General features: G+C 48.2%; 1 protein-coding gene across 1 annotated transcript in view; it reads right to left on the minus strand.

Moving 5' to 3' along the window:
• The window catches only part of COL27A1 (collagen type XXVII alpha 1 chain), a 123,928-nt gene that overhangs the window by 86,790 nt on the left and 11,402 nt on the right, over window positions 1-25,736 (minus strand). The window contains exons 6-11 of the mRNA XM_075171002.1: window positions 25,124-25,168; window positions 22,677-22,730; window positions 21,396-21,440; window positions 8,126-8,179; window positions 3,677-3,721; window positions 12-65 (exon numbers count right to left, since the gene is read on the minus strand). Coding sequence (XP_075027103.1) covers window positions 12-65; window positions 3,677-3,721; window positions 8,126-8,179; window positions 21,396-21,440; window positions 22,677-22,730; window positions 25,124-25,168 — 297 coding nt within the window. The remainder of the gene's footprint in view (window positions 1-11; window positions 66-3,676; window positions 3,722-8,125; window positions 8,180-21,395; window positions 21,441-22,676; window positions 22,731-25,123; window positions 25,169-25,736) is intronic.

Genomic DNA, 25,736 nt, shown 5'->3' on the forward strand with positions numbered 1-25,736 from the left:
TCTTCTCTCACCTTTAAGCCTTTTGGTCCTGGATAGCCTATCGGTCCAACAGAGCCCATGTCACCCTAGTAAGAGAAAGAAAATTACGAAAGTCATTAGGTGCCAAACCAACAGATAGCTGTATGTGGTCTGAAATTCCTCTCCTATCTGGTCCCTCAGTATCCCTCAATTTATAGGAACTGCACCATTGGCTTCAGCAGAAGCAGCATCCTGGCACGAGTCAAGAGACTTTTAATGTGTTGACAGCCTCTAAGTAAAAGAAGCAGAGGGTGTCTGCCTCGCAGGCACGTGAGGGAAGAAGAGCAGCTCTTATTCGCATCCTGCTCTCACCAGAAAGAAGAGACCCCAAAGCAGCTTGACACTACCATTGGAGATGTGAGCTGTCCCCCATGAGCAGCTCACCCGGCCCCCCCGTGCTGCTGCCCCTGTGCATGGCCACGGCATCCGGGCAGAGCGTGCTGCATGGCTGGATAACACACGAGCATCCTGCTTGGGCGCCACAGGAGGTATGGGTGTCGGGGAGTGGGGTCAGGCTGCAAAACCAGGAGCCTGGGTTCCTGGATTCACTTAAAAATTAGATAAGGAATCCAGGCTAGTGAATTAATGGCAAAATAATGGCAAAATAATTAAGAAACCACTGTGAAGTCTGCAACTGTGGATCTGAGAATTTTTTTTTTGTATGTTCTTCCTAACTTTTGAATGGATTAATTCCCCTCTTCTACTATTTGAAACATTAAAACACTGAGCTGGTTTAAGACAATCCTGGAGTGTATTTATTCTCAGTGAAGTTACTCATGTTCTCAGAAAGAATCTACCACAGTATTCCTGAGTTCTCTGGAGGGAGTCTGAGGGTGTGTTAAAAAGAACACAGACCCAAACAGCAAAGAAGGCAATAGTCAAGAAATTTGGCTTGCTACTGAGCTCTGATATCTAAAAGTGATATGGGGAGGAGAGAGGAGAAACAGGAGGTAAGGACAGAGGTGTCCCATCAGCGTGGCCACTCTGCTGCAGCCAGAAGTCAGCACGGCACCACGTGTTGGGACCTGTACGAGAAACTGCAGCACAGGAGGACACTGGAGCTCACGGCTGCTGCGTGTACCCGCGTGTGCATGTATAAAAGAAAGCCTTCAGTGGCCGGCATTTAAACGGGCTTTGACTGCTTTCTGCCCATGAAGGGAGTCAGTGATACGGCGCAGCAGCCCTGCCTGCAATGTGTAAATAAACAGGGAAGGCTCTGCTGAAGGAGCGCTTCTCTGGTCGGCAGTCATGGGCCCGCAGCCACGCTGGGAGCGCTGGGCTGCAGCCGCCTGAACACATGCCCTTTTCATACCTCCCAGCATAAAGGCTTCTTGTAGCAACACGGTTACTTAAAGCTTTGCCCACACAGTTAATTAGGAGAGCAAGAGGCTTTAGTTACATCTAATTCTGCTCTTCAGCCTCTCTTAAACAGCAAACCCAAACACCTGCAGGGTGCGTGGAGGCAGCCGGGAACCCGGCCGGTCCCTGGGGGTGGCTGTAGCTGGGAAGGAAGGAAGCGACTGAACAGAGGCCAGTCCGGAGCAAACACCCAGCCGCCTTCTCCATGCCCTGCCGCGCGAGCCCCGTGCTGCAGACCCCAGGGAATGAGGCTGGTGCTGTCCTGCAGAGAGGAGAAGGCAGGATGGATGTGCCCCCTTCTCCCCAGGAGGATGGAGGAGGTCATTCTTAGATCAATCCCACTAGAGATGCTTCAGCATCCTGAAATCGGGAGTGGATTATTACCCCGGGACACAAAATCTGACTCAGTGTGACCTGAATTTCAGTTTGAAATTTTTATTTGCTCAGAGCTGTACCAACAGACTAACTGGGAAAGACAGCAGCCGACTGCTACCGCTGCAGCAAGTGGCTCCTGAAAAAACAGCATTGCAAAGGACTGACTTTCTGCCTTAAAAGTAAAGCTAGGAAGAAGCTCACAACAGGAATGATGATTTCTTTGTCTGGATGGGAAAGGAGAAAAATTTAAAGTTTAAGACAGACCAGGCTCAGCGGCAAAAGGAGAACTGCTGGTTTTGCCCTTTTAGAGGAAGAACATCAGAACTTGGGGTGTCAGTAGAAACCAACATAACAATGGATCAAGACAGAGAAGGTGACAGACTCCAGATACCTGGTGATGGAGCTAAATCCTGGTCTGGGACATGCAATGCCAGATCTTGGGGCCAGTCAGAAAAAAACAATTTAGTTGTACCTCACATAGAATTTGGTGCCATTTGGGTTTGCAGCCAACATGGGACAAAAACGTCATGATCACAAAGGCAGGTTAGAAACTATACCCTGCCTGTCCTCATTGCAGATCATCTTCAGGCAAAACCTGTCCTTCCTGGCCCCTGCGATCTATCCCAAACACTGGTGGGGCCAGCTAGGAGGACAGGCAGCCTCCCGCCTCCATCATCTCTGGAAGGATCTTAGTCATGTTTACCGTGTCTGACCTTTCACCTTCCAACAGACAAATATCTGTGAGATAATAGCAACCAGCTTAAGAGAAATCTTTCCAATAGCTAGGAGAAATATGATCCAATTTGGACAATACCTTCAATCGTATTCTTTTAAATAGCAATCTTCCTCTTACAGCTTTTTGCCAGGAGCACATCCTTTCTGCTGCTATGGCTAAAGTAGCTACTTTCATCTCCACTAACAAGGGGAAACACAGAGCTAATTCTTGGCTCCACGAAAAACTTTCCAAAGCCTTAATCCACCTTTGCCCCAATCCCACATCTGCAAGACGGGTACACTTGTTCCACCACATTCTCTGCTTTTCCCCCACGGAGTCTAGGATTTCTGGGTTTGGTGGTCTATGTTTGTGCAATGTCTAGGGCAATCGAGGCCTTGATCTCAGCTGACATACACACTCCTATAATTTAAGCTATGGAAAGGCAAAAGGGGAAGGTTTTTAACCATTCATTGCAAGTCAAGTTTTCATGAATTGTCATAGCCGAGGAGGAATCATTTTGAAAGAATGCTGTAGTACTAACAGAGCCTACCACTTTCTGTGCGTGGAAGGAAATAACTTGAAACAAGTACTGCGACTTAAAAATAAACCATAATATGTTCAACTGGGCATTCACTAACCCCAGCACAGCTGCCAGACGATGAGTTGCCACCCGTCCTTGCAGCCATTTATCTCCTGCTGGGGAAGAGTGTAATGAAGGGTGGAATTTGGCTGTGTACATAATTACCTGGATTAGTGATGGGATGGTGAGAGTGCACGTAAAATTCCTGTATACCCAGAGGACAGACGGTTCCTGCCCACGGTCTCTCCAGTGAGCAAGAACTGTGCGTCCTTAGGTTACTCCTTACAGGTGCTTGCTTTTTAAAAGACAACAGAGCCTGGTGTGGACTTAATATTGCATCTTTGAAGAAATACCCTGGTAAATGTTATCAAAAGGGCGAGTTATCTAGGAATAAGGGCACTAACAACAAACCTTTAATCTGTTCCCTTTTGCTTAGAAAGGGTTTGCCCTCCTCCACCTCCCAATCTACCAGGCAACCTCCTCTCTCCCCAGACGTCACGCCTCCTCCATTACAAACAGTCGTTCTGTTCCCTGCCCTGCCATAGGAAGAAGAAAATCTGTGCGTAGTTACGCCGGCTGAAAGGGTTAAAGCCCCGAGAAGCTAGATCTCCATTTGTTTTTGTACTTACAATGAGTCCAAGGACTCCAGGAGGACCTGGGGCTCCCAATTCTCCCTAAAAGGAAAGACAAACCGACAGGGTTACGGACACTTTGTAGACAAACAGAGGCTTGAAAGGCAGCTCAGTGTTTCAAGAGCTTGAGGGAAGGGAAAAGACCGGCCCTCCCCCTTCCGTCCCCCCCACAGCCCCTTCCCCAGCCAAAGCGATCGAGAGCTTCCATCTTAGCGAGCGGGCTTGCGAGCACAGCCTCTCCAGACACAGGGCTGATTGTTGTGCTGCAGGGATTTGCAGGGCTGACTTCCCCTCCCAGGAGCAGGCTGGATAAAAGAAGCGTTTCACTGTGCGGGCAGGGGAGCGGTGGGAGCCTGCCCCAGGTGAGGTGAAGGCATGGGCAGGGCGAGGGACCAGGGTAGGGAGGGGGCCCGCGGGCAGCAAAGCTAAGGTGGGAAGGAGAGGAAAGCTGCTGCTCAGCATTGGGAAAGGTGAGGTTTTTGGGAGCGGTTAAAAAACAATTTTTGTGAGAAAAGGAGGACCTGAATGAAAATTAAACTGGGTAATTTGGGGAGAGGGTATGTCAGCTTCTGGTGCGGGCTGATGGGCCCTGGGAGTGTGTTTGGCACGTGGGGTGCTCTGAGGCTGCTCCTCCTGTATCTAAGAGCTGGTCTAAGGTGGGGAACCAGCAGCGTCCTCCACACTCTGCCTCATCCATCTGGGCTCCCACCCAAAACATCAACTAGCCATTTCTTTAATTTTCAGAAAAAGCCCCTAGCCTTTGGGCTGCAGCTTGTCTGCAGGGAGATGGCTCAGCACCTCTGTCCCTGGAGCAGGGAGCTCTCTGCAGGGAATCCAGCGCTTGCTTGGAGGACGAGTCACTTCTAATCCCATTGCAGAGAGCAGGAGATGGACTGCAGGCATTCCGTCTTGGCCCGTTTGCCATCTCTTACAGATCACTCCCAAGCAGGGCATTTTGGAAAGCACCAGCTCCTCTCAGAGGCTTTTCAAGAGCACCTCAGAGCGCACCATTTGGAGGGACAGACTGCTCTCCGGGTTTGTGGGGCTGGTTTGAATTCTCAGCCTCACCACAAACTCCCTCCGTGCCAACTTTCCAAAAACATGCAGGTGCCAGGAGTGCCGGCAGGTGCCAGACGACATTTCCAGGTGAAGTGCAGGAGAGAAGCTGTGTCAGACCCACACAAACCACCTATCTAGGTCCCTAAGTACTTTAGCCATCCCTGTGTGATGCTCAGCCTTCCCCGTGTCTCCCTCGGTGGATCACCCGCTCCCTTGCTGCATCGATAGTGGGTTGCTTGTCAGCGCCAGGACCTGCTCTTACACACCTCCGTCTCCAACGGGGCCTCTCAAAACAAGTGCATTGGAAATACTAAACTTCCCGTTAGCTCAGACAACCCTACCCCTGCGCTGGATCACGCTGGCTACTTTCTTTGACAGACCAGCTCAGTTTACGGTGCACATCTGGTGGAGTCCCCTTCAGTGCAATAAAGCTCCCCTTTTATGGAAAGATTTGCCTAGTGAAAGAATGAAAGCGAAGGGGACGCAACGTGACTAAACGTGCTCAGCCTCCTTGGGTAAAGGGTTACGTGTGTTTATTTTATGGGAAGTGGAGTAAAGGACTATTGGGCAAGCACACACAAAAAACGTTTCATAATCTCAACCAGCCTAAAATTGCTTTTTTATGGCCGGTTCCTTTCCTGCATACTTGGGACATCTGTGGAGCAATTGTTCCTCACGGGTGGGATTTCTGCATCCTCAGAGCTACTGTAAAAAGGTCGGCTTCAAGCTTTTAGTCGAGGCCTGGCATTACTAGCCTCAGCAAGAAGAGGGAATATCCCCAGGAACGCTGAGCACGGGAGCTGCACAGTGGCCTGGGCTTCCCAGTAAGCTCTGCAGGCTCCGAGGGCTGGGATGATGACTGGGTGGATGGTTGGCTCTTGGTCCCACCAGTTGCAGAAGGGACTGCCTAGATCTCTGGGTTACGTCACGTGGGTATTCCTCAGGAGAAAGGGTAAGTGTGGAAACGCATGGCCTCATGTCTAATGCAAGAGGATTTCCTCTTGGAAGAGGAGGGGGTGGATTCCCCTGGGAGGGTTGGACAGGACTGTTTGTTAATTTGAGCCATTCCCTGGCCTGGGAAATGGAGGATTTACAGGTGCTCTTCCCTGGCTATCAGTAATGCCAGGCTGGTCCCTGACCTGCGAGGGAAATCAGGCTCTATTCTTTTTTCAGTGCATGAACCGGGCACTGGGACAAGAGACAAGGAGATGAATCAACAGTCCTTTCCCATGTCTAATTCCTGTGATTAAGAGACTAATTGGAGTGGCTAAAGCGCTCCGGGAACAGGGATCTGGAATGTGATGGCTCAACAGTTCTCAGCAAGTTGGTAGGAGGGAAAAACGCCCCTGCGGTTGGAAGAGTCTTTGCTCTGCCTGGAGGGGACGGAAAGAAGATCAGAGACTGTCGGCTTCAGCCAGCCCATGCGACGGCAGAGGCGGCAGCACCGTAAGTGCTCAGTGGATCAAACAGAGGACGGGGCAGTTCAGGACCCGTGGCAGCCTGCCCGCCTGCCGACAATTTAGCTGCATACTCCACCTAGCAAACTCGGCATATTTGTGTGTTCCACAAACAGACTTTCTGGCATTTTTCTGCGTCTGTGACTCCACTTGTGACCCTGTGAACCTCCCTTTAAGTCAGCTGAAACAGTCTGTTTTCATTCTACAATCTCCAAGGCACATTAATATTTAAAAGCCGTTGATAAGATGAAAGAAGAGCAGTCCTTCTGGATGAATTAACGGAAGGGACATTTGCTTCTCTCCGATGCTCTGGGAACTGGCATTCAGCTAACATTGAGCACATCTTCTGAACGGGGCTTAGACAACTTGCGAATTTAAAAGAAAACAAAACAAGTTATTTGGAAAAAAAAATCTTTCTGATCTCCAGGATTCGTGCTCTTCCTGGTGGGCTGGCTGGAAATACAATCTAGAAAGTCTTCTACTTTGGTACTACTGATTTCACTCTGACCCATGGCTTAAGTTGACTGAAGGATGAGAAAAGTCCTGCAAAAGTATTCCTTGGGAATCTAATTCTTCCAGTTCACTGCATTTGTGACTCTTGTGCTGAATTCCCACAAAAGCTGGAGCTTGGCTTGCTGGTTAGAGTCGCTTGTGAAAATAACTTTTATGCCACATATAAGACGAATGAGAACTTGAAGACACATGTGGAGTGGGTTATTTCACACAAATCACTCCATCATACATCAAGAGGAGCACTGTGATTATGTGTGAATAACCAAGACAGCAGGAATTTCAAAGATGAATCAGTACTGCTCACATGCTAATTAAGGGAGAACCGACAAAGTCATTCAGAAAATAATTTAGAATATTTAATACATCTGAGAACTTTTGTAATCCACATGGTCATGTTTTGTGAGTAGCGGAAAACACAGCACATACCCAACTGTTTGGTCTTAAGTGCTACAAGAACAGAGCACAACAAACCTTACCAGCATCCAGCTGCTTAAATGGTCTCTGGGACCATCCTGACCCAATTCCCGGGAGACACATCCCATTCTTAGAAAGCCAGCAGGGGTCAGATGAAGACCGGAGAGAGGCCAAGAACTTAGGAGCCTGGAGACTTCTCCCACTGCAGCGCCGGGGCCGGCTGAGGCATGGGGCAGGGCAGCAGAAGCCTGGGCTATGGTGTCTGTCCCTCGGTGCTCCCAGACACCGGAGTGGGGAATCTGGCACTTCTTGCACCAGTATTAACATTCACTTCAGATGGGGAAAGGTACTGAGCTTGGAGTACTTTACAAGCTAACTTCTACGGGCTAGTGAGATGCAAACCAAGTGGTACCAGCTTGCTAACCTGCATCAGAAAATGAAATGTGGTGAAAAGGAGAGGAACATGCCTCTTTCTCTATGTGCCTCAGACCTCTACACGATTGAGTACATGGCCTGCTCCTCTGAGGGTTCACGTGCACTCAAGCAGCCATCTGCGGTGCCTTATGACGATACGTCCCTCTGTCTGGGGGCCTGTGTCTCCCTGCTATGCTGCGGCTGTCAAGGGCTTGGTATGGAAAACACGCTCCAACCACTGCCTGCTCATCAGGAGCAACATCCCTACCTTTTCTCTCTTGATTTTTCTTCTAGTCATATCCTCAGGATGAGAAAGCATCTATCAAGACCAAGGTGCAAGAAAGGCAAGAGATGGAGACAGAAAGCAAATGGCAACATGATGACCTGGCAGTTACGGGATGTTGAGTCGAACGCGGGAATTCGCAGCATGCTTGAGCAGGGCAGGGGTGTACCTTTGTTCTTCAGGAGGGACAACAACAAAATGCTAGCAGCTGCCACCAAACTGAAAAGCTTCTTTCAGCTCTAACTAGCATGATGCAGTGGTGTCTAGTGCAATAGAGAGAAAGAAGGGAAAAAGCTATCAACTTACTGGGTTCCCATCGATGCCTGGAGGTCCTCGTTCCCCAAAATCACCAGGAAAACCCTGAGGAGAGGAGGCAAACACAAGTATTAGTTATTGACGCACGCTTGTGTAAAGACAGCCAACTTAAAAACCACTCCCCCTGCACTCAGTCCAGCACTTCGGTAGACAGCAGGTCACAAGGAAGTGTGGGCCATCCAGCCTGCTTGTCCTCGTCAAACCATTCCTGCTTCACCAGCACATCCGCTCAGCGAGAAGCTCTGCGAGGCCAAGAGCTCTGATTCACTGCTCTCTCCTGGGGCCGATGAAGGGTAACCAGAAGTACCGTTTACAAGGCTCAGCCATGAGCTGCACATTAACTAATGGGAGCCTTGAGAGGAAGAATCAGCGAGGAGACAGGAAGGCTTTTTCCTTGGCCGTGCTATGAAAAGCACCCATTGCTGAGGCTGCTGGACCTGCCGTGTTCACACCTTGTCTCGCAGGCTATGTCCAGCCCTCAATCAGCCGGGCCTTTTCTTAGCACCGGTTGTCAGCCGTGGGCACGCTCCACATGGCAGGCAAGGCTTTGCAGCGCCAGGTAAAAAGACGATGTGAGTGTGCATAGCAGAGAGAAGGGGTGGAAATCAGTGCTTCTGTCCTCCTTTTGGTTCACCCAAGTACTGCAGTATGTCCAACAAGGAATATGCAGCCCTGAAGATTACATCGTGTAGTTTACACGTGAAGTGATGATCCCACATTTGGAAGATCAAACTATGTATTTGAAGATACAGTGCTTTCTGTCCTCTTTCAGGAAGAAATATCCTACTGATAGGATACTTCCTTAAAAGACAATACCTCCTTAAAAGTCAATCCCAAATCCCTTATATTCTGGAATAATTCGTAAACTTCACTGCAATGACTATCCTCAGAAATGGATTGTCAATCTGAATTATTTCATCCTGTCTACTAACAGAATAATTTTAACAGTATACCCCCTTCTCATAGGGTAGCTGAACAGCGTAGTGCCTGTTGGAGCCCATGCAGATGCTTAATGGAGCTGATCAAAGATGCCTAGTGAATTCACTCCAATGCATTCACGACCTTTCAGCTTGCCAGAGGAACAAACGGTTCCAAGCTCATTACGGTCCACACCCCAGAGCTGTGAAAGACCATGTTTACTACATGAAAAAGTCACCACAAAAAACTTCTTCATCATCTCGTTATATCCGATACAAATCTGGAAGACTTCAAACAATTATAGAAAAGGGAGTGGAGGTACTAAGCCAGAGCCAGAACATGGTGGTACGACACGTTCTCTCTCGCACTCTTAGACAGACCCTGTGCTCCCCTAAGCCCCCCAGTTCCCCATTACAAACAAATCATACAGCAGCTTGCTCTTCCCTCTCCTGTCGTGCTCTGTCTCCCTCAGAAGGAGCTCAGCACAGGGGTGCATAACCTCTGTGGTTAGTAAAGCCTCTTAGTCACTACACCTACATTTTCAAGGAGGAAGCAGTTGAGTTTAGGATGGATTGGACTCAATTTTCCCTTGAGCTTGAACTTCATTCAGCAAAGGACTGGCAGGGAGGAGGCTGCCAAGAGCTATCAGGGACCAGCTCAAACACCGGCAGCTTCAGGGCTGCTCTGAACTTCAGCTGGGGTGGAGGGTGCTTTGGGAGGCTGTGTCACTGAGGTAAGGGAGTGCTGACACTCTCCACTTCTTTTTCTTGCATGCCCTGTAAGATGCAGCGAGATAAAATATGACACAGCATCCACCTCCTTTGACTCCGAGCCAAAAAGGAAACCATCGTCTGCTAGAGGAGCTCCCCGTGGGCAGAGCATATGCAAAGCCTAACCCCAGGGTCTGACTCCTGGACTTGGTTAATTCAGCCAGGGCTAAAATCCTGCTTTAATCTTCACATTATTCTGACTGTGGGCATCAGGTCAGAAAACTAAGGAATGTATTTGCATATAAAAGGCTTCTAGCCAGAGCATCTACCTTTGTGCTTCAGTTCAGAGTGGGAACTTCCAAAACAAAGCTCCAAGCACCCCTGCTCCCTCTTCTGTTTATTGTGGACCAGACTTGGAGAGTAAGCAGTATTGCTTAGATGAAGCTACACCAGAAGATGTGCTCCAGAGACACCTCAACAAGCTGCAACTGCTAGTGGGTGCGTTACTTTTGACTCAGACTAGGAGTCTCCGTGAAACTGCCTTACATCCTTCTCTGGCTCCACCAGCCCATGAGATAGATACAAAAGACAACACAACCATGTTCTGGGCTAGCTAAGAGCTTAAGAGACAGGGATGGAGCAGACAGGGAGGGTATGGTCCTTGCTGAGCCAGAAGGATGTCCTCTCTTCCTGCCTACTCCCCTGTATGCTACAAACGCTGGTTACCTTGGAAAAGCAAACCTGAGGGAAGCAAAATGCGACAGCCAACAGCAACACGTTATCTGGAAACCCATCAGCAACATTGAAAAGTTAAATGGTCACGGCGGACAGTACAGGAAAACTATACGGGGAAGCTCTGCAGTCAAAGATGTCATCCAAGACCTCCCTTCACCTTTGAGGGTTTACAACTCCTGTCAACACAACCAGGTAAAAAGATACTGGTCAAACCTAAGGTGAGAGATGGGAGACCTGTTAAGACAACCAAAATTTTGCCACTGACTTGAGAGCCAGCATTTCACCTCTTCTGTACCAATTCCCTGGAGTGTTCAGTACACTCTCCTGAATGGACTTAAGCTATTGCTTGCTTGGATGCAATACTTCTATTTTATGGGCATCACTGCAAATGGGAAAGTTGTCTGCCTTTTTCCAGCTGGGCACTACATCCCTCAAGCCTGTGCACACGCCAAGAAGCTGTGGTAAGCAACCGCTGGAAACAGCCTTCTGCCATCTAGAGACAAAGACGTCAAATATAACAAGAAGGCGGGGGGGCTACAACTTTCTTTAATGAAAAAAAGGGGAAAAAATAACTCTGCTACATGCTGAATCAATAAGATCAGAAGAGAGATGTGTAGGGAAAACTCATTGCTCAGGCAAGACAAAAAAAAAAAGATTGCCTTGGAATATTTTGCTGTTTACAGTCATACAACTTGCCAAGGAAAATATGAGTGTGCATAGACTGATACTGTACTTACGCTGCTGCAGATTTCAGTCACAGCCTTCAGCCCTCCCCCAGATGTATCTTCCCTTTCTCAGAGGGCAAAGTTGGGCACAGAGTGACCCATGGATGCCACTGAGCAGCCTGGCCCTGGGGCTGCTAAGGTCTTGCCAATGTGGGAAGGTTTCTACTACTTTGAATAGTACAATTAAATCAATAAAACTACAGCAGCATAATAGCATCTAGAGGAATGTTTGCTCCAGACTAAGAGCATTTTCTAAATTTGGTTTAAATCTCTTCCAACGTGATATAAACATCGCATTCCCCTGCCAGAATAAAAGTGTCCAGATAGGAACTATTTAAATTCATATGTTTCCCACTAACCTTTTTTTATGCCTCAGTTTCTTGTACTAACCTCACTGCTTAAAGATAAAGACATAGGAGATTTGAGGCACTTGGTAATAGAGTTAATAAAAATCTGGCTTTTACACAGGCTTTCCAACAGTAGATCTCCAAGTATTTAAAAAAGCAGATTATTCCTGTTTTGAAGGTGGAGAGCTGAGTGCCTCTTGGCCAAACTACCCAGTAAGTCAGAGATTCGACAATAAAACCCGTTCACAGCACAATGTGTCTCACCCCACAGAGCTAGGGTTTCTGCCCATCCTCAAGGTGGGATGGAAAAGGGTCAAAGTGGCAGGAAAGAGAGAAGAAAGCCCGGAACAGCGTGGGCTGGCATCGTTGCTACAACAGCCAGGTCCAAGACAACACTCAGCAGCGAAGCCCCGTCCTTGCCAACACCTGATCATCCTTAACATGCCATCTGCTCTCCTGGCATGAGCACCCCTCCAGCCTAGGCTCACAGATCTCCGGGGTGATGGGTGGTCCCCTGGTACTTTTTGGCCCAATCTGTAAAACAAACCCAGAGGAGGAGACAAATGGAAAGAGCAGCTTCAATTCAACTAACCCCAGGCATCCTAGCCCAAAATTTGAGCTTGGCAACACAAGTATTAACAGTCTTTTGCACATTAAATGAGACCTAGGCTGGTGGCTGCGGCATGAAGGAGGATATTTCAGCATCCATACAGTCTCCAAAGACCCAAACCAGGTTGTGAAAGCTATCCCAACACAGTCCTGCGCACAGCAGGAAACAATCAATCTTCTAAGCCCCTAATGAAAAAGAAAGCACTTTCTTTCCATGGGGTAAGCAGTAGCAGTTTAAACCACAATTACAGTTCCAGTGACCACAGTGGCCTAATTTATTGGATCTCACATGTCTGTAAAAGCTATTTTTTAGTGCCTCTCCCCTCCTGCCTGAGCCTAAAGGACGGAGATGTTCCTCAGGAGCAAAACTAGCACTATTCAACCGAAACAAGCAGCCTAGGAATTGCGAGCAGACTTTGTTATCCCATTTGTTTCATTCCTGTAAGCAGCACTACCTCTCCTCTCCCGCGCACTGCTCCAGCAGCCTGAGGAGCCCAAACGGAGGGAGAACACATGGGGCAGGAAGCTCATTTTATGGTGCTGGCGGACAGGCAGGTCGCAACTGGCAGCCCATTACAGGAGCCTTGTGAAAGGGATTAAAGAGCCCAGCACATTCAGAGTCTCCTGACCTTCCCAAAGTGAGTGCAGAGGGTTTTTTGGTACAGAAAATCCACCGTTTTTCAGGGTGCAGCTGTTTTTCCAGGAAGCCTGGCCCCTGGAAATTATGCTCAAGAACTGGGACAGCAAAGAAAACACCCTAGTGAAAAATATCGAGCCATGCCTCCTGCCCGCTCTGTGGGAGGGAGGGGACATGCAGAGAAGGACCAGGGCCGGGAAGGGATGGCAAATGGCAGCAGAGCTAGGAGGAAAATGCTCGACTAACAAGTTCTGTTGGCCAAGAGCCAGCGGGGTGCTCCTCCACGGTGGCTGAAGTCAGGTATGACGAAACTTTTGGCTCCGTCTCACAGCTGGGAAATACAGAGAGGAGGTGGGGAAAAAAAGTCCAGCTGAATGGATTTCACATTGTCTGAAGGAGAAGTTCAATGAAAGAAGCAAGATGAAGCTTGAAAAGGAGTTGGAGGAAAAGTACACAAGCAGATGCTTTGCACCAAGCAAGATCCAGGTGCTTCTGTGCTCTCCTGTCCCCAACCCAAGCAGAGCTTTACAGCGGTTGCACAGTTTGTCCTCACTGCACTCGGTGAAGCTGGGAACCACTATTAGAGAGGGAACTGAGACAGAGAGAGATGCAAACTGATTTATCCCAGGTAACACTGAGAAGTCCGACGTTGAACCAGTAACTAAATCTCTATCTTTGAGATCCTACAACAATGCCTTAATTCCTGCTCATCCACGCTCCCTGCAAAGGGCATCCTTTCATACGCCAGGAGACTCCTGCTGAGAACAACCAGACCCAGACAGACACTGGAACCAGCTCCTCCTGCACCAGGGGATTATGTCCCCCTCCACCTCCCCTTCCTTTCTTCCTCTGCTTAAAACAAACAGAGCGGCCTGCCCTTTCTTGCTGTTGTCAGCCAAAGAGCTGCTCCTGGTCCGAGCAGATGCCACCGCTTCTTTTCTCTTGTCCCTGGAAGCCGCTGTCCTCAGGGAGGCAGAGACCGGTGGGATGCGCTGTGTCCTTTGCTTCCCCACGGCCTCTTCAGGTGTGCGCATGTGGGTGGGTATGTTGTATGTATACAACATCTGATTCAGTTTAAAACACTTTCCCTCATGGAGTAAGGGAGGCAGTCTGGCAGCTGCTGCTCCGAGGAATCCTGGCAGGTCTTCACGCCAACAGAATCCTTCTCCAAAAATAGGATTTTATTTTCCTGTTGGCTGAAGGTGAAGCTGCTCAAACCAACCAGCCCTCCTGTCTTGTCTGCGAAAGACTCTATTTGCCAGTTGGCTCCAGCCAGGTGAATCTCTGCCCAGGAGTCTCCCCAGGGATGGAGCTTGCAAGTCAAACAATTTAAACAAAAAAAAAAAAAAGGTGGTGGTGGGGAAGCAGGGCTGAGGGTGAGAGAAGGCATTCACTGGAAAAAAAAGGAGAATAAAATAAACAAGTGTAGCTTATGTTGGCAGCTGACACCTCTGAGAGCATTCTTGGTAGAGAGAGCAGACGTGAGCCCCTCCGCAGGTGGGCGCGAAGGCAAGCAGGCTGGCGCAGACCCAGCGCCGGTTCCTCGAGTGGCGAGAGTCACCCTAAAGGGAGCCTGGCAAACTTAGCTTTAATTCACGCAGCTATGCAGGAGCCTTTGCCTTCTGCTCAGTCTAGACCCGGGACTGTGACAGCTTTCATCCCTGCAAAGAAGGGCGATGCCACCCTCAGCTGGGTACGGGACTGATGGTCCCCTGCTGTGGTTCTGCTCCTTTGTCACCTGAAAGGGAGGTTTGCTCTCTCTCCCTGGGAGACTTCACAGCTCTGTGTCACATCCTCTTTGGATAAAGATTTCATGGCATTTTTAGACATAACCATCCCTCCAGCTGTGGGAGCACAGCCCTCCAGGGCAGCCCCTTCCACCCGAACACGAGCAAAATTCCCCTGAAGCCCCTTCAGCCAAGCATCCCTGAAGTTAACTGACAGCCCCTCCACCCTCTTGCCCATCCGCTTTGTTCCTTTTGCGCTTGTATCTGATCTCTTCCCCCGTCTGTGGGGCTCTAACAGTGCAGATTACACAGACCCAGTTACCTAAGGCTGAAGAGCACTGAATCTGCCACCGCTCCTAATTATTTATGGCCAAGATTTCCAAATCAAGGAGCCTCCTATTTAAGAAAGTCAAGCAGCTTTGTGATCAAAATGTTTTCAGACTCAAAAGTGATAGCTGCGTTATTTTTTCCTTATAATTTTAATGAAAATAATTCGTGGACTTTGTATCTGATTTATGAATGAACATTTCCCTGAAGGAAGAAAGATGCTCTTGTGCTTAGGAGGCCTTGGTTCAATTCTTCACGAGCTTTTTGAATGACGATGGACAAATCACTTAGGGACATTCTTGGAAACAAACCATCTTTGGGTTTGTTTCTTTTCTTTTAATAGAAGTTATGGGCGTTGGCACCTTTCAAACCCTTTTCCTTGTTTTTTCAGTATTTTGTTTTACCCATTCTTTAAAAAATGAAATACATGCTAATATTATCCACCCTTGCCAGGGTGATGTAATCATGAACATAGGAACACGTGCTGATATCAGAGTGATAAGTAACCATGCAAGCACCTCACCACAGAGATTTGGGAAACTCCAGACATGTGGAACACAACTCGGGCCAAAAAGAGATGGTGACATTTGCTCTGGGCTCGCGCCTGCATTTCAGAGTGGTGAACCAGGCCCAGAGGGGAGGAGAGACCAGCTGCCCAGTTTCAATGTCCAACTTAAGCATTAAAAAAGTCACTGATTGCTCAAACCAAATCTATTTTAAAAATTTAGGTTAATAAAGAAAAATTATAGCAAAGAACTGGCTTAGATGTCTAACAGGAAAAATCCAATTCATGCGCTAAAACTCTCTCAGTAGCAGAGGAGTTTTGTTGACTACTAATTTTCAGGACCTCCGCTTGACTCTTCATGCAAACAGAATGATCAAAGCACATTATTTTTTTTTAAATCAAGCAGTTCCTGAAGAAGGCACCAAACGTTTTGGTGCTATGCTGGGGTATTGGCACAGGACAGAGCGAGCCACCCAGTCCTGTCCATCAACTCCCACAGGCCATTTGTGCTCCTTCCTGCAGCTCATCCTGTGGATTTACCTGTACAAATAGGTCCTCAGCCTGCACACTTCTCCACTAAATTTAGCTGGCCACATCTGAAAGTACCTCTCTACATGCACAGGGCCTACAGCTGAACCTGAACTGGGACACCAGCTGGGAAGGAATGCTTTATGGGTTGGAGGATGAGTTCACCGATGCTCAGGAGAATGAGGCCTGAGCAGTGAAGCTATGTGGAAGACTAAATACTTATTTTCTGAAGATATATACGGATAACATCATTTAGGATCAGTTAAAAAATCATTCCTACTTCTTTCAAATCTTAGGAAATGGCTTGTGGACCAACTGAACTACCACCTAGCTAAGTGGGAAAACTACAGTTTATCCCTACTTTTTAAGAAATTTTTCAATTTTAATTACAATATTCCTTTAAAATGTTTCTCAGTGTTTAAAGAGAAGTACAGCTCCATTCTTCTTCCCTTTTTTTGGTAGGTAACAAGGTCTCAGTGACAAAAGAGACATGGCTGGACCCTCAGCAGCCCATGTGAGCCATGATACTCAGTGCTGGAGGTGAGAGCTCTTAGGGTGTACACCTATGTCGTGTTTCTTATGAGAAAAGCCATATGGGCTGCCTCTTTGCAGCCCCAGGGAGCCCACTCAAGTCAACTGAGTCTGGCAATTATTCGTTAAAGAAGAGGTACTTCGAAATGCTGTTACCAGTTTCCCAAATCTCAACTTGTGTGGTGCAGGAGACTCTCGCTTGGTTCACTCCAAATGCAAGGAAGGACCTCAGCTGCATCCAAAACAGAGAAAAGATCGGAGCAAGAAGAGAGGAGTTGTTTATCGTCTTAGTCCCTACAGAAAGGAGCAAAATTTATTTTCTCAGTAATTTGCAGTTATGCCAGCCTTTCCAGACACATGGCAAAACACGTCCCCCCATTGTTTGCATGGACAACAGCTGAGACTGTGTAACTTGGCAAAGCCCCATGCACTTACGTTCACCACTAAGTTATCTTAGCCACATATCAAAAGGTTGGGGGAAGCTGTAAAACGAAACCTTCCTGACCCAAAGGCAGCCCTGCTGTTTGCTATCTAGTGTCTCCCACAAGGCAATGTCTTTTCATGTGATGCAACAGCCTACCCATATTGGTGGGGAGTGCAGGGCTGTCACATGCACTTCTAACAACTTATCAGATGAAGAAAAAGGAATATATTGAGACTTGGTGTTCACTGGAGGCAGGAGTTAAGACATTACTTTATAAGTCAACATGGAAGAAGACATGAAAAATAGCCTGGCAAGAAGGCGCCGCCGCGTTACAAGCTGAGAGCTGGCAAGGGGGACCCCGACTGTGGTCAGCTCATGGGAAACGGATGCCAGATTCGGCAGCTTGCCACCGCGTTAATGCTCACAACAAATACTGAGGCTACGTTAGAGTGGCTGCCAGATCACTGCTGGCTCTCACAACCTCCACATTGTGGCTGACAGGCAGAGGGAAGGGAGTCTTCTGGACTCACCTGTGCACTGATCCCTAATACTTAAAATCCACATGCCACTTTATAGCAGCTCTTCCTCGACATCTGAGCAGTCATCCTCAGCATTTACATGCTAAGTTTCAGCTACTGAGCTCAAAGGAGAGCCGTGTCCTATCCCTGTTTTGCACAGAGCCAAGAACAGCCAAACCGCTCGTCTGAAGTTGCATGCCTCGGGGAGAAACCAGGTCCCGTATCCTCTTCCTCCCCCGTGCAGTCACCAAGCGATGCAGCACCTCCCCACCTTGCCTTGGCAGACCCCAGCCATTCTCCCAGGCGGAGGTGTCAGCCTATCTGACCACGCACCCCGCGTGCAACCCCCCCTCTGCGCCTGCTACTTACAGCCTGCTCCGCCTGTCAAGCTATCTCCTCGGAGCAGCGCTTCGGCAACGCGTTGGCACTTGCCAAAGGCTGCGCAGAGCCTGACGGCAGAGCCTGTGCCGTCAGGAGGCGTTTGCCTCCCTTGCCTGAGGTTAGCAGGAACCCCCGTCATGCCAGATGTGCCCCATCGTCGGGACACAGCTGCGTATCACTCACGAGCTACAGGAGGACAAAAGAAAGAACAGTAATGATGAGCACAGCTAGACAGGCCGGGAAGCCGAGATGCCTGCTTGTGGTATCGATGACTTGCTCATGCTTCTGTTAGCTACACCTTCAGCCCTGGGCATGGCCTGATCCTGTGGTGTTTTGTAATCCAACTGATGGAGCCTTTGGGCCAGGGCTTTTCCTTCTGCACAGTACCTGACACGGTGAGGCTCCGAGCGTTCAACTGAGCTCCAGGTAAAGGACCAGCAGCACCAACAGGAAAATATAAGGAAACCTCAGCTGTGTTTGGCTAAAATGTGAATAGACCTCAGACAAACCCAAGAATTACTAAGTATGTCTTGGAACTAAACTTTGCTCCTTCCTTTCTATCCCTTTTAAAATAATACTACTAATAAAACACATTGTAAGCAAAAATCAGGCATAAGATAGCACAGCTGGTGCAGTATTGATACTCTACGTGAAAAAAGAGATACAAGCACCCATCAATAGTGAAGGTGAACAAAAAAAAGAGCTCAAAGCTCTTTGGATATATTTCCTGAGAGTTCCCTTTTAAGTCTCTTTCTCTAACAGGGCTTGAGAACTGAAAATATTACACTCTATTTGTGGTTTAATATAATCTGCAGTGCAGACATTTCTGATTGTAGCTACCTGTCTCCCATGGCATAAGAAAAGCATATCACTTTCAGCTTTGCACTCCTTGAATGATGACTAGCTATACCTCCTCTTCCCGCGGGTTACCTCCTCCAGTGACAGTACATCTCCATTCTAAAGATGAATTAGGACTGATAGATCACCTGTGCTTGCCAAGGTAGAAGGTAACAACAGCTTCTCTCATTCCTTCCCCCCAGCACAGTGCGGACCGCAGCCCTGCTGCCCTCACAGCAATGAGGCCTTTTTTTATCCTCTTTTTTTTTTTTTTTGCCAGCTGCTCAACTGAACACCATAAAAATCCACAAAAACACCATAAAAAGCCATTCTTTTCAGCCACTGCATTGGCAAGACTGAAGGTTTAAGCAACCAGTTGCTTCAGCTCCAGCCCTCCAGCCTACCTCTAAAACAGCCAGCAGATCGGAGACGTACAGACTCCTGTTATTTCAGCCTCCCTAGTGCATTGTACTTTAATCATAATTCTCCCCCTAGCCCACCCCTTACCCTCTCCTTGCTCAAGAGTTCGCCAGGGCCCATACGTTAGAAATGCGCTCGCCTCCTACATTGCTGATGCGCTCCAGGGAGAGCAGAGCGGGAGGTGGAGTCAGCTGTTTCCACGACAGATTCACCATGTCCCTCGCAGCTCTGCAAAACTTAACTTCCCTGGAAGGGTTTCAAGATCTGACTCATGTCCAGTTCTTCTATTTTAATCATTCCCTCTTACATCATTCTCGGAGGCCCACGGTGTCACATGCAAACTCCCCCAGCCCCCCGCTCCTCTGCCGAGCACTTAATCTGTTGCCATCTCTCATCCCAAACAAAACTAGGTAGAGAAATATATTTGATACCAACTCCTTCCCTACTCTCCAGAGCATTTACTAGCTTTGGATGGTAGCTAATAAGGGCTTCCAAGAGCCCTCCATTGCAGTGACAACACTGAAACAGAACAGGGACGGTAGCTGCGCCAGCAAACTTAGCGGCGCGGGGATGCGAGAGACCAGAAAAATCCCAGCAGGCTCACGAACACGGCAAACCAGCTGGGAGACAGCACAGGCCAGGAGATAAGTGTGGTGAAGGGAACCAGGTCAGCTGGTTCCTACTTTCCATTCTCCCAGTGACTTTCTGAATAACTCTGGATGTCCCTTAATCTTTTTGTTCACACTCGGAAGTACAAATCATCAGCATCGGTCCATTCAAGATTTCTTATTAAACCTGATATCATGAAACGGGGATGGAGCCAAAACTCTCTGAAAGAGCCGAGCAGAACAAAGGTGCTTACGCGCAGCCGTTTAATCCCTTCTCTAGATCCCAGCCTAAATGCCTCCACGGTTGAGAGATTCCCCGCTGATCTCAGGGGAGCCCCTTGTTTGTAACAGTGACCGCCAGACAAAAACCCTTGCCTGGAAGATTACAAATGCTAGCCAAACAACAGCTGGAACGCTTTGAGCCTCCAGCGTGCTCTGTGCAGAAACAAGGCAGAGAGCAGAAACCCTGTACCTAACGACAGTTGCTTTGTTTGTTTTACTCTGGTCAATGAGTCATCCTTACATCGCCGGGCTCTCTGCAATTATTCATCACAGAGGTTTCTGGTGCAACCAGCAGCTTACAAAACCGTAAGATCTGGTACAGATTTCCACTAGCCCCCCAAAAAAATCTGCTCGACTTCCCCCCATCCCGGGCAGAGAAGAACAGCCAGCCAGGATGAATGTGGCACCGTCGGGATGTTTGCATGGCTTACTGTGAGAACACCAGCAAACGGTAGGCGTGGGACTCCTGGAAAGCACGCGTTCACATGCAAGGGTGACAAGGGGAAAGCACTGGATTTTTCCGTGTGTGGGTGAGTGGACATTTTACAAGGAGCCTGTGAGTGCAGTGGTGTCAGGAGATTGAGAGAAACTCACGCTAACATGAAGGACAAGGTGCAAAGGCAATGAGACACACCAGAGCACGAACATGCCTGATCTCTCTGCTGACTCCTGGAGCAAAAGACTTTATACATTTTGCTAAAGGAAGCACGCAAAATTGCTTGGAAGAAGGCCGATGTGGGAAAGGCTTTCCTTTCTGTCCTTCCCCTGTTTCCTCTACTCATTTCAGTACTTTTTCCACCTGGTTTTATTTCGTTTTTTGCTACAGTCAGCACAAACCCCCTTCTTCTTCAATGCAGCTCTCATAGTTTCCACCTTGTATTCAGCCCTGCCTGCAAACACCTCTTCCTCCTGGCCAAGCTCTCAAATATACCTGGTCTCCTTGCTCCTCAAACATGTCTTCATCTGATCTGTTACTGCTTTAACTCTGTACCACCACCGAGGCCAAAAAGGTCTCTATACAGTGCACTCACATTATACAAACCAGGATGGTACAAGGGTTGGAGAGAATCACAGCAAAAAGAGGCAAACGTGATGGGACTGGTGGGAGCACAGAGCGAGCACAGACACCTGGGGTGCTGCAATCGTGGTGGGGAATTAAAAAGTGCATTCAGGGGAGAGGCTGGCCAGAGGGAGGACAGAGGGGAAGACATTGCAGAAGAGAATCTGAGAAGTGCAAGATCCAAGGGAGCATGGAGACAGTGCAAAAAAGAACAAAAATGCCTGTGAAATGGGCAGAGCATGGAAGAAAGGAAGAGAACAATATTTGTATCTTCAGTTTTCTTCCTGCGTGAGAAGAGAAACATGGAAAGGTTTGTTTGATCTCCCCATTTAGTTCCCATCAGAAGATATGAAGGGACCCAGCCAAAAGCCAGATGTTTTGTTTCCAGTTTCATTCAACAAGGTCTGCATAATAGACGAGGAAAAACTTTACCGGCCTACCCATCTTGCCCCTCTTCCCAGGAACTCCGGGGATCCCCTGCAAGGAAAACACACAGAGAAAAAAAAATAATAGGTCTGGTTGAGAAAGCAAACAGCCAACCAACAATACAAAACAAAACTAGAAGAGAAAGAGGAATGCAAAACAGGCTAATGACTGCGGCATTGTTCAGGAATCAAAATGTCAGCTACTTGCAGTCAGCTGCGAGAGCAGAAGACAATTAACCTTCACCCACTAACTACGGCCCTCCCTGAGGACACACGCAGGCAGCATCCACACCCAGGGCAACAGGCTGAAGCTGTGCTTAGCAGGAGCAGTCATTAAGCTACTGGTCTGGAACCGAATGAAGGCCACTGCCAAGGCACTCGCTGGAGAACTTCTGTTTATGTTTCTTATTTAGTTATACAAGCATTAAATCAGCGACTCTAGAGCGCAGGGTAGTCCCCTCCCAGGCAGGCACACACACACTCACTCCCACATGCTCCCGGGGCCTCTCTTGTTTCTGGAGCTTGCATTTGAGGGAGAAAAAGCTAGAATGAAACAGTCTTCATCTTACAGCGACCTTCCTTAGGAGCTCTTGCAGTGGGAAGAGGGGGTCCTTGGATGGGTAGAGGTCAGGCAGGTGGGGGGACGTGGGGAAGAAGAGCAAATAAGCAAGGGAGGTCCTGCAAAGCTCTGAACGTGTGGGTTTGAAGAAGGCACGATGAAAAGGTTGGGGGGAACGGAGGACACATGGGAACAGCAGCCATAGCTGCCCGTCCACAGGCCCCAGTCTTGACTGCCCAACTCGATGTAACTGGAAGGAAAGCCATTGTCAGAAAGCCCCAGGCACTGCCCCTTCCAGGACCCAGGCTCTTTCCAGACACCTCCAGTTGGACACCCAAAATGCTGGGACACTGTGGCTGGGATGTCACTCCTGTGGGAGCAGGGAATTTCCATGTACATTCTCCCCCCCGCCCCTTCCCGCTAAGATGAACTAGTAAGGGGGAGGAGGAAAGCAGGTTTTTAAGTGAAGGAAAATATAGAAAAACTCCTCTCTGCTCAACAGTGAGGTCTGATGACCCTGTCCGAAGCCTAGGTTTTCCTGAGCTGAATGTCAACATCATACAGGAACGCAGGTCTTCATGCAAGGATAGAAACAGGCTAAAGAAGGCACGGTTAAACATTAGGCATGCTCGCCTCTTTCCTCAGGAACAAGGGACAGAGAAGGTTACAACAGGCTCTGAAGAACTGTATTCAAGCAACACACAAAGGTTTTCTTCACAGAATACTCACTCGTTCTCCATCAGCCCCTGGTAGCCCAAATAATCCTGGGAGACCAATATATCCCTAAAGAAAAGAGGAAACAAGTAGTCAAATACATTTCTCCATTAGCAACCAGTCAGGCTGTCTTTCCTGAACAGCAGAGCATCCTCCAGCGTTGGTCAATGGCAGCCGTGATGAAATAAACCTTGAGGCAAGTGTATATGCCCATGGACTGCATGGTGCTGGCTTCCACGATGTAGTCCAAGGGCACATACCCTCACACCAGGGATCATGAGGACTCCAGGCAGGAAGAGGCCAGCAAGAAGAAGCCTTACCTGGGCTGGCTCTGAGTGTACCTGAGGGAAACGGAGCTTGGTTCAAGGTTAGCAAGAGTGATAGCAAAAGCAATCCACGTGCCTACACCTCCTTTCATCTCTCCAAGGACTCTTTCCCTGCCTTTGGCACTCCTTCTCAACTGTGTTGCGAAAATGTCCTGCTGTACCAAGCTCTTTCTGCTTGTCTTATGTCACACGGTGGTCGCACACTGCAGCCCCTTCTCACGCAAACACCACCTTCTCCTGGCATGCGAGGTGCCGACCACCCTGTGCTGAGAGAGGAGCAAATCGGTAATGCTTCTGCCTAAAGCCTTTCCCTGCAAACTTGTTGCACCACCAAGAGCTTTTGCAAACACTTTGTCAACCCAAGCACCAGGGCCCTGCCTGGGAAGGGAGAGGCTGAACGTGCCACTTCAGGCTCTTAGGATTGGTGTACGAGGCTCAGCTTTTACATACGTACAGATCCTCTGACACCCAACTGTAAAGAAGCCTCCTTTGCACCAGCGCGTTTCACATCAAATCCACTCCTTTCACACTCATTGGCAGGCGTCGCATTTTGAAGCGACGTTTCTCTAGCCTTGGGATCTGCTCAGACAGGACACAAATGCTACATTTCCCTTCCCTTGCAACAATTGAAGCCTTGTGTTTAATCCTCTTTGCTCAGCAGTTAGTACAAAGTTACCTTGTGTGCTGGTCCTTTGCAAAGGACTAATTTGTGCCAAACACGCAGAATCAAGAGGAAGTGAATTCCAGCAGGGAGCCCCCTCAGTGGCACCTCACCCTTACAGGAGCCAAGCGTTAATACTGATTTTCGCTCATCTATCTTTCTCCATCATTGCTAAATCTCTTACTGTCAACCCCACCAAATTTTTTCACTAGTCCATTGCTCCCTTTAGGTTGCGCTTCCTTTAGGGATGATACCTAGCCGGGAAATACGGCCACGTTAAAATGATGCTGTCTGCCTTTGCCTCCCGAGCCCCAGGACAAACCACCTAACTCCTGAACTACATCCTGCAGAAGAAAAAATAGAGATGGGGGATGGAGAATAGTCCACAGTTGGCTTCCTCAATCCACAAAACGCAGATATCTCACCTTAGTACCCAATTCTGATTGACTGCAGTTGAACTGAGAAATGGCTTTCTTGGGTAGCTATAAATATTTCAAGTCCTCAGCACTCAGGGGTGCAAAGTGGAAAATAATTCTCAAGTCTTACATTCTGCACATCTACCACATGATAATTACATGAGGTCCTGGTTAGGCCAGTGAAACAGATGTACCAGGGAAAACTTTATCACTTGCAGAAGTCAGGTGAGCAAGCTGTGCTATCTCAGATCTTCCTCTCTCCCGCAGGACATTGAACATGCCATCTCCCTTCCTAGCTCAGGAACACAGCTAGCTACAGGGTCAGCATTTGTTTATTCCTTGCAGTTTTCCTAGTGATGAAAGCCAGCTGGTTGAATTTACTGCATATAGAGAAAGTATCACATGTTAGAGAAAGCGGAGATTTTATTGGCTCAGAATCTCATTGTGAATTTAGAATTGCAGGAAAAGAACAAAATGCGATTAATGAGAGTCTTAATTGGTAAAAAATTAAAAATAATCCTTTGCAGTGAGAATGAACCCCCAGCAATTCAATTTGGTGAGCAAAACCAGGCAGAACAGCGATATTAATGTTTGTATTTGCACATGGCTTCAAGATGCTGGCTTGCTACTCTGCATAATGATATAAATCACTCCCAAACTCAGGACTATACCCAAAAGAGCCCATATTCAGCATGGTCAAAGACCGCTGAACCACACTTATTGAAACTAAAGAGGCCTTTGGGAAATGGAGCTTGCAGAAAGTTCAGACTTTGGTCTTTGGTAGGAATTTGTATGCCATTCTCTCCTCTCCTGCATTGTGAGCTCTGAAGGGGTTGACATTGTATCATCAGCGCTATTGGTGAACTTTGATCTTGGTACATTCCATGTTTAATTTAAAAAATTTAGCAGTGCTTCAATAAACAGGCGGCGCACAGTTCATATCCCCTGAATCCAACAAATTAAAGGAACTAGTCTCAGGACTGCAAAATTAAGCATAAAATTTCTTGAGAAGCCTTTGTCAAAAACAAGTAGAGAAAAGACAAATGAAAGGCTGCTTACCCGACTGCCTTTTGGACCAGCTTCCCCTATGGGGCCAGGTAAACCCTAGAACAGAAGGGAAGAAACAAAGACAAATGTGGACAGGCTTTAACTTAACCTCATGAGCAGTGCCAAATCCCCAGCACTGTCCCTGCGTGGTTCTGCTTTCAGCGCTGAGTCCAAGGCGTATCAACAAAGGAGAAAAAAGGACAGAGTGATACAAATAACAAATCTCCCATTGTTGGGGAGTTGGGACTCTGCAGAACCTGAGACTGCTGCACACAGCGAGCCTTCCCTGGGGCTGAAGTAGAGATTTCTGATCATAAAGACCAAAAAGGCTAATGCAGCAGGCTGCACAGAGGTTGCGTTACACTTCAGATGCGATGTAAAGTGATGCTCTGTACCCGACAGCTCCCGATTCGTTTTGCTGCCTAACTAAACACATGCATAGCAAGTGACAAATGTATTTAAATACCTGTTTAGGGAACACAGGCTGGCCCTGATGCGGTGAGAAAGCCCCTCGAATTTCTACAGCCTACAAAGTCACTTAGCAGTGCAGTTACTGCGTATCTCAAACCCTTTGCAGCATCAACAGCTATGGAAAGAATTGAAAATACATTCCCCATTCTACTTC

Source organism: Calonectris borealis, chromosome 21 (genome assembly GCF_964195595.1).
Source record: "Calonectris borealis chromosome 21, bCalBor7.hap1.2, whole genome shotgun sequence".
Lineage (NCBI taxonomy): Eukaryota > Metazoa > Chordata > Aves > Procellariiformes > Procellariidae > Calonectris > Calonectris borealis.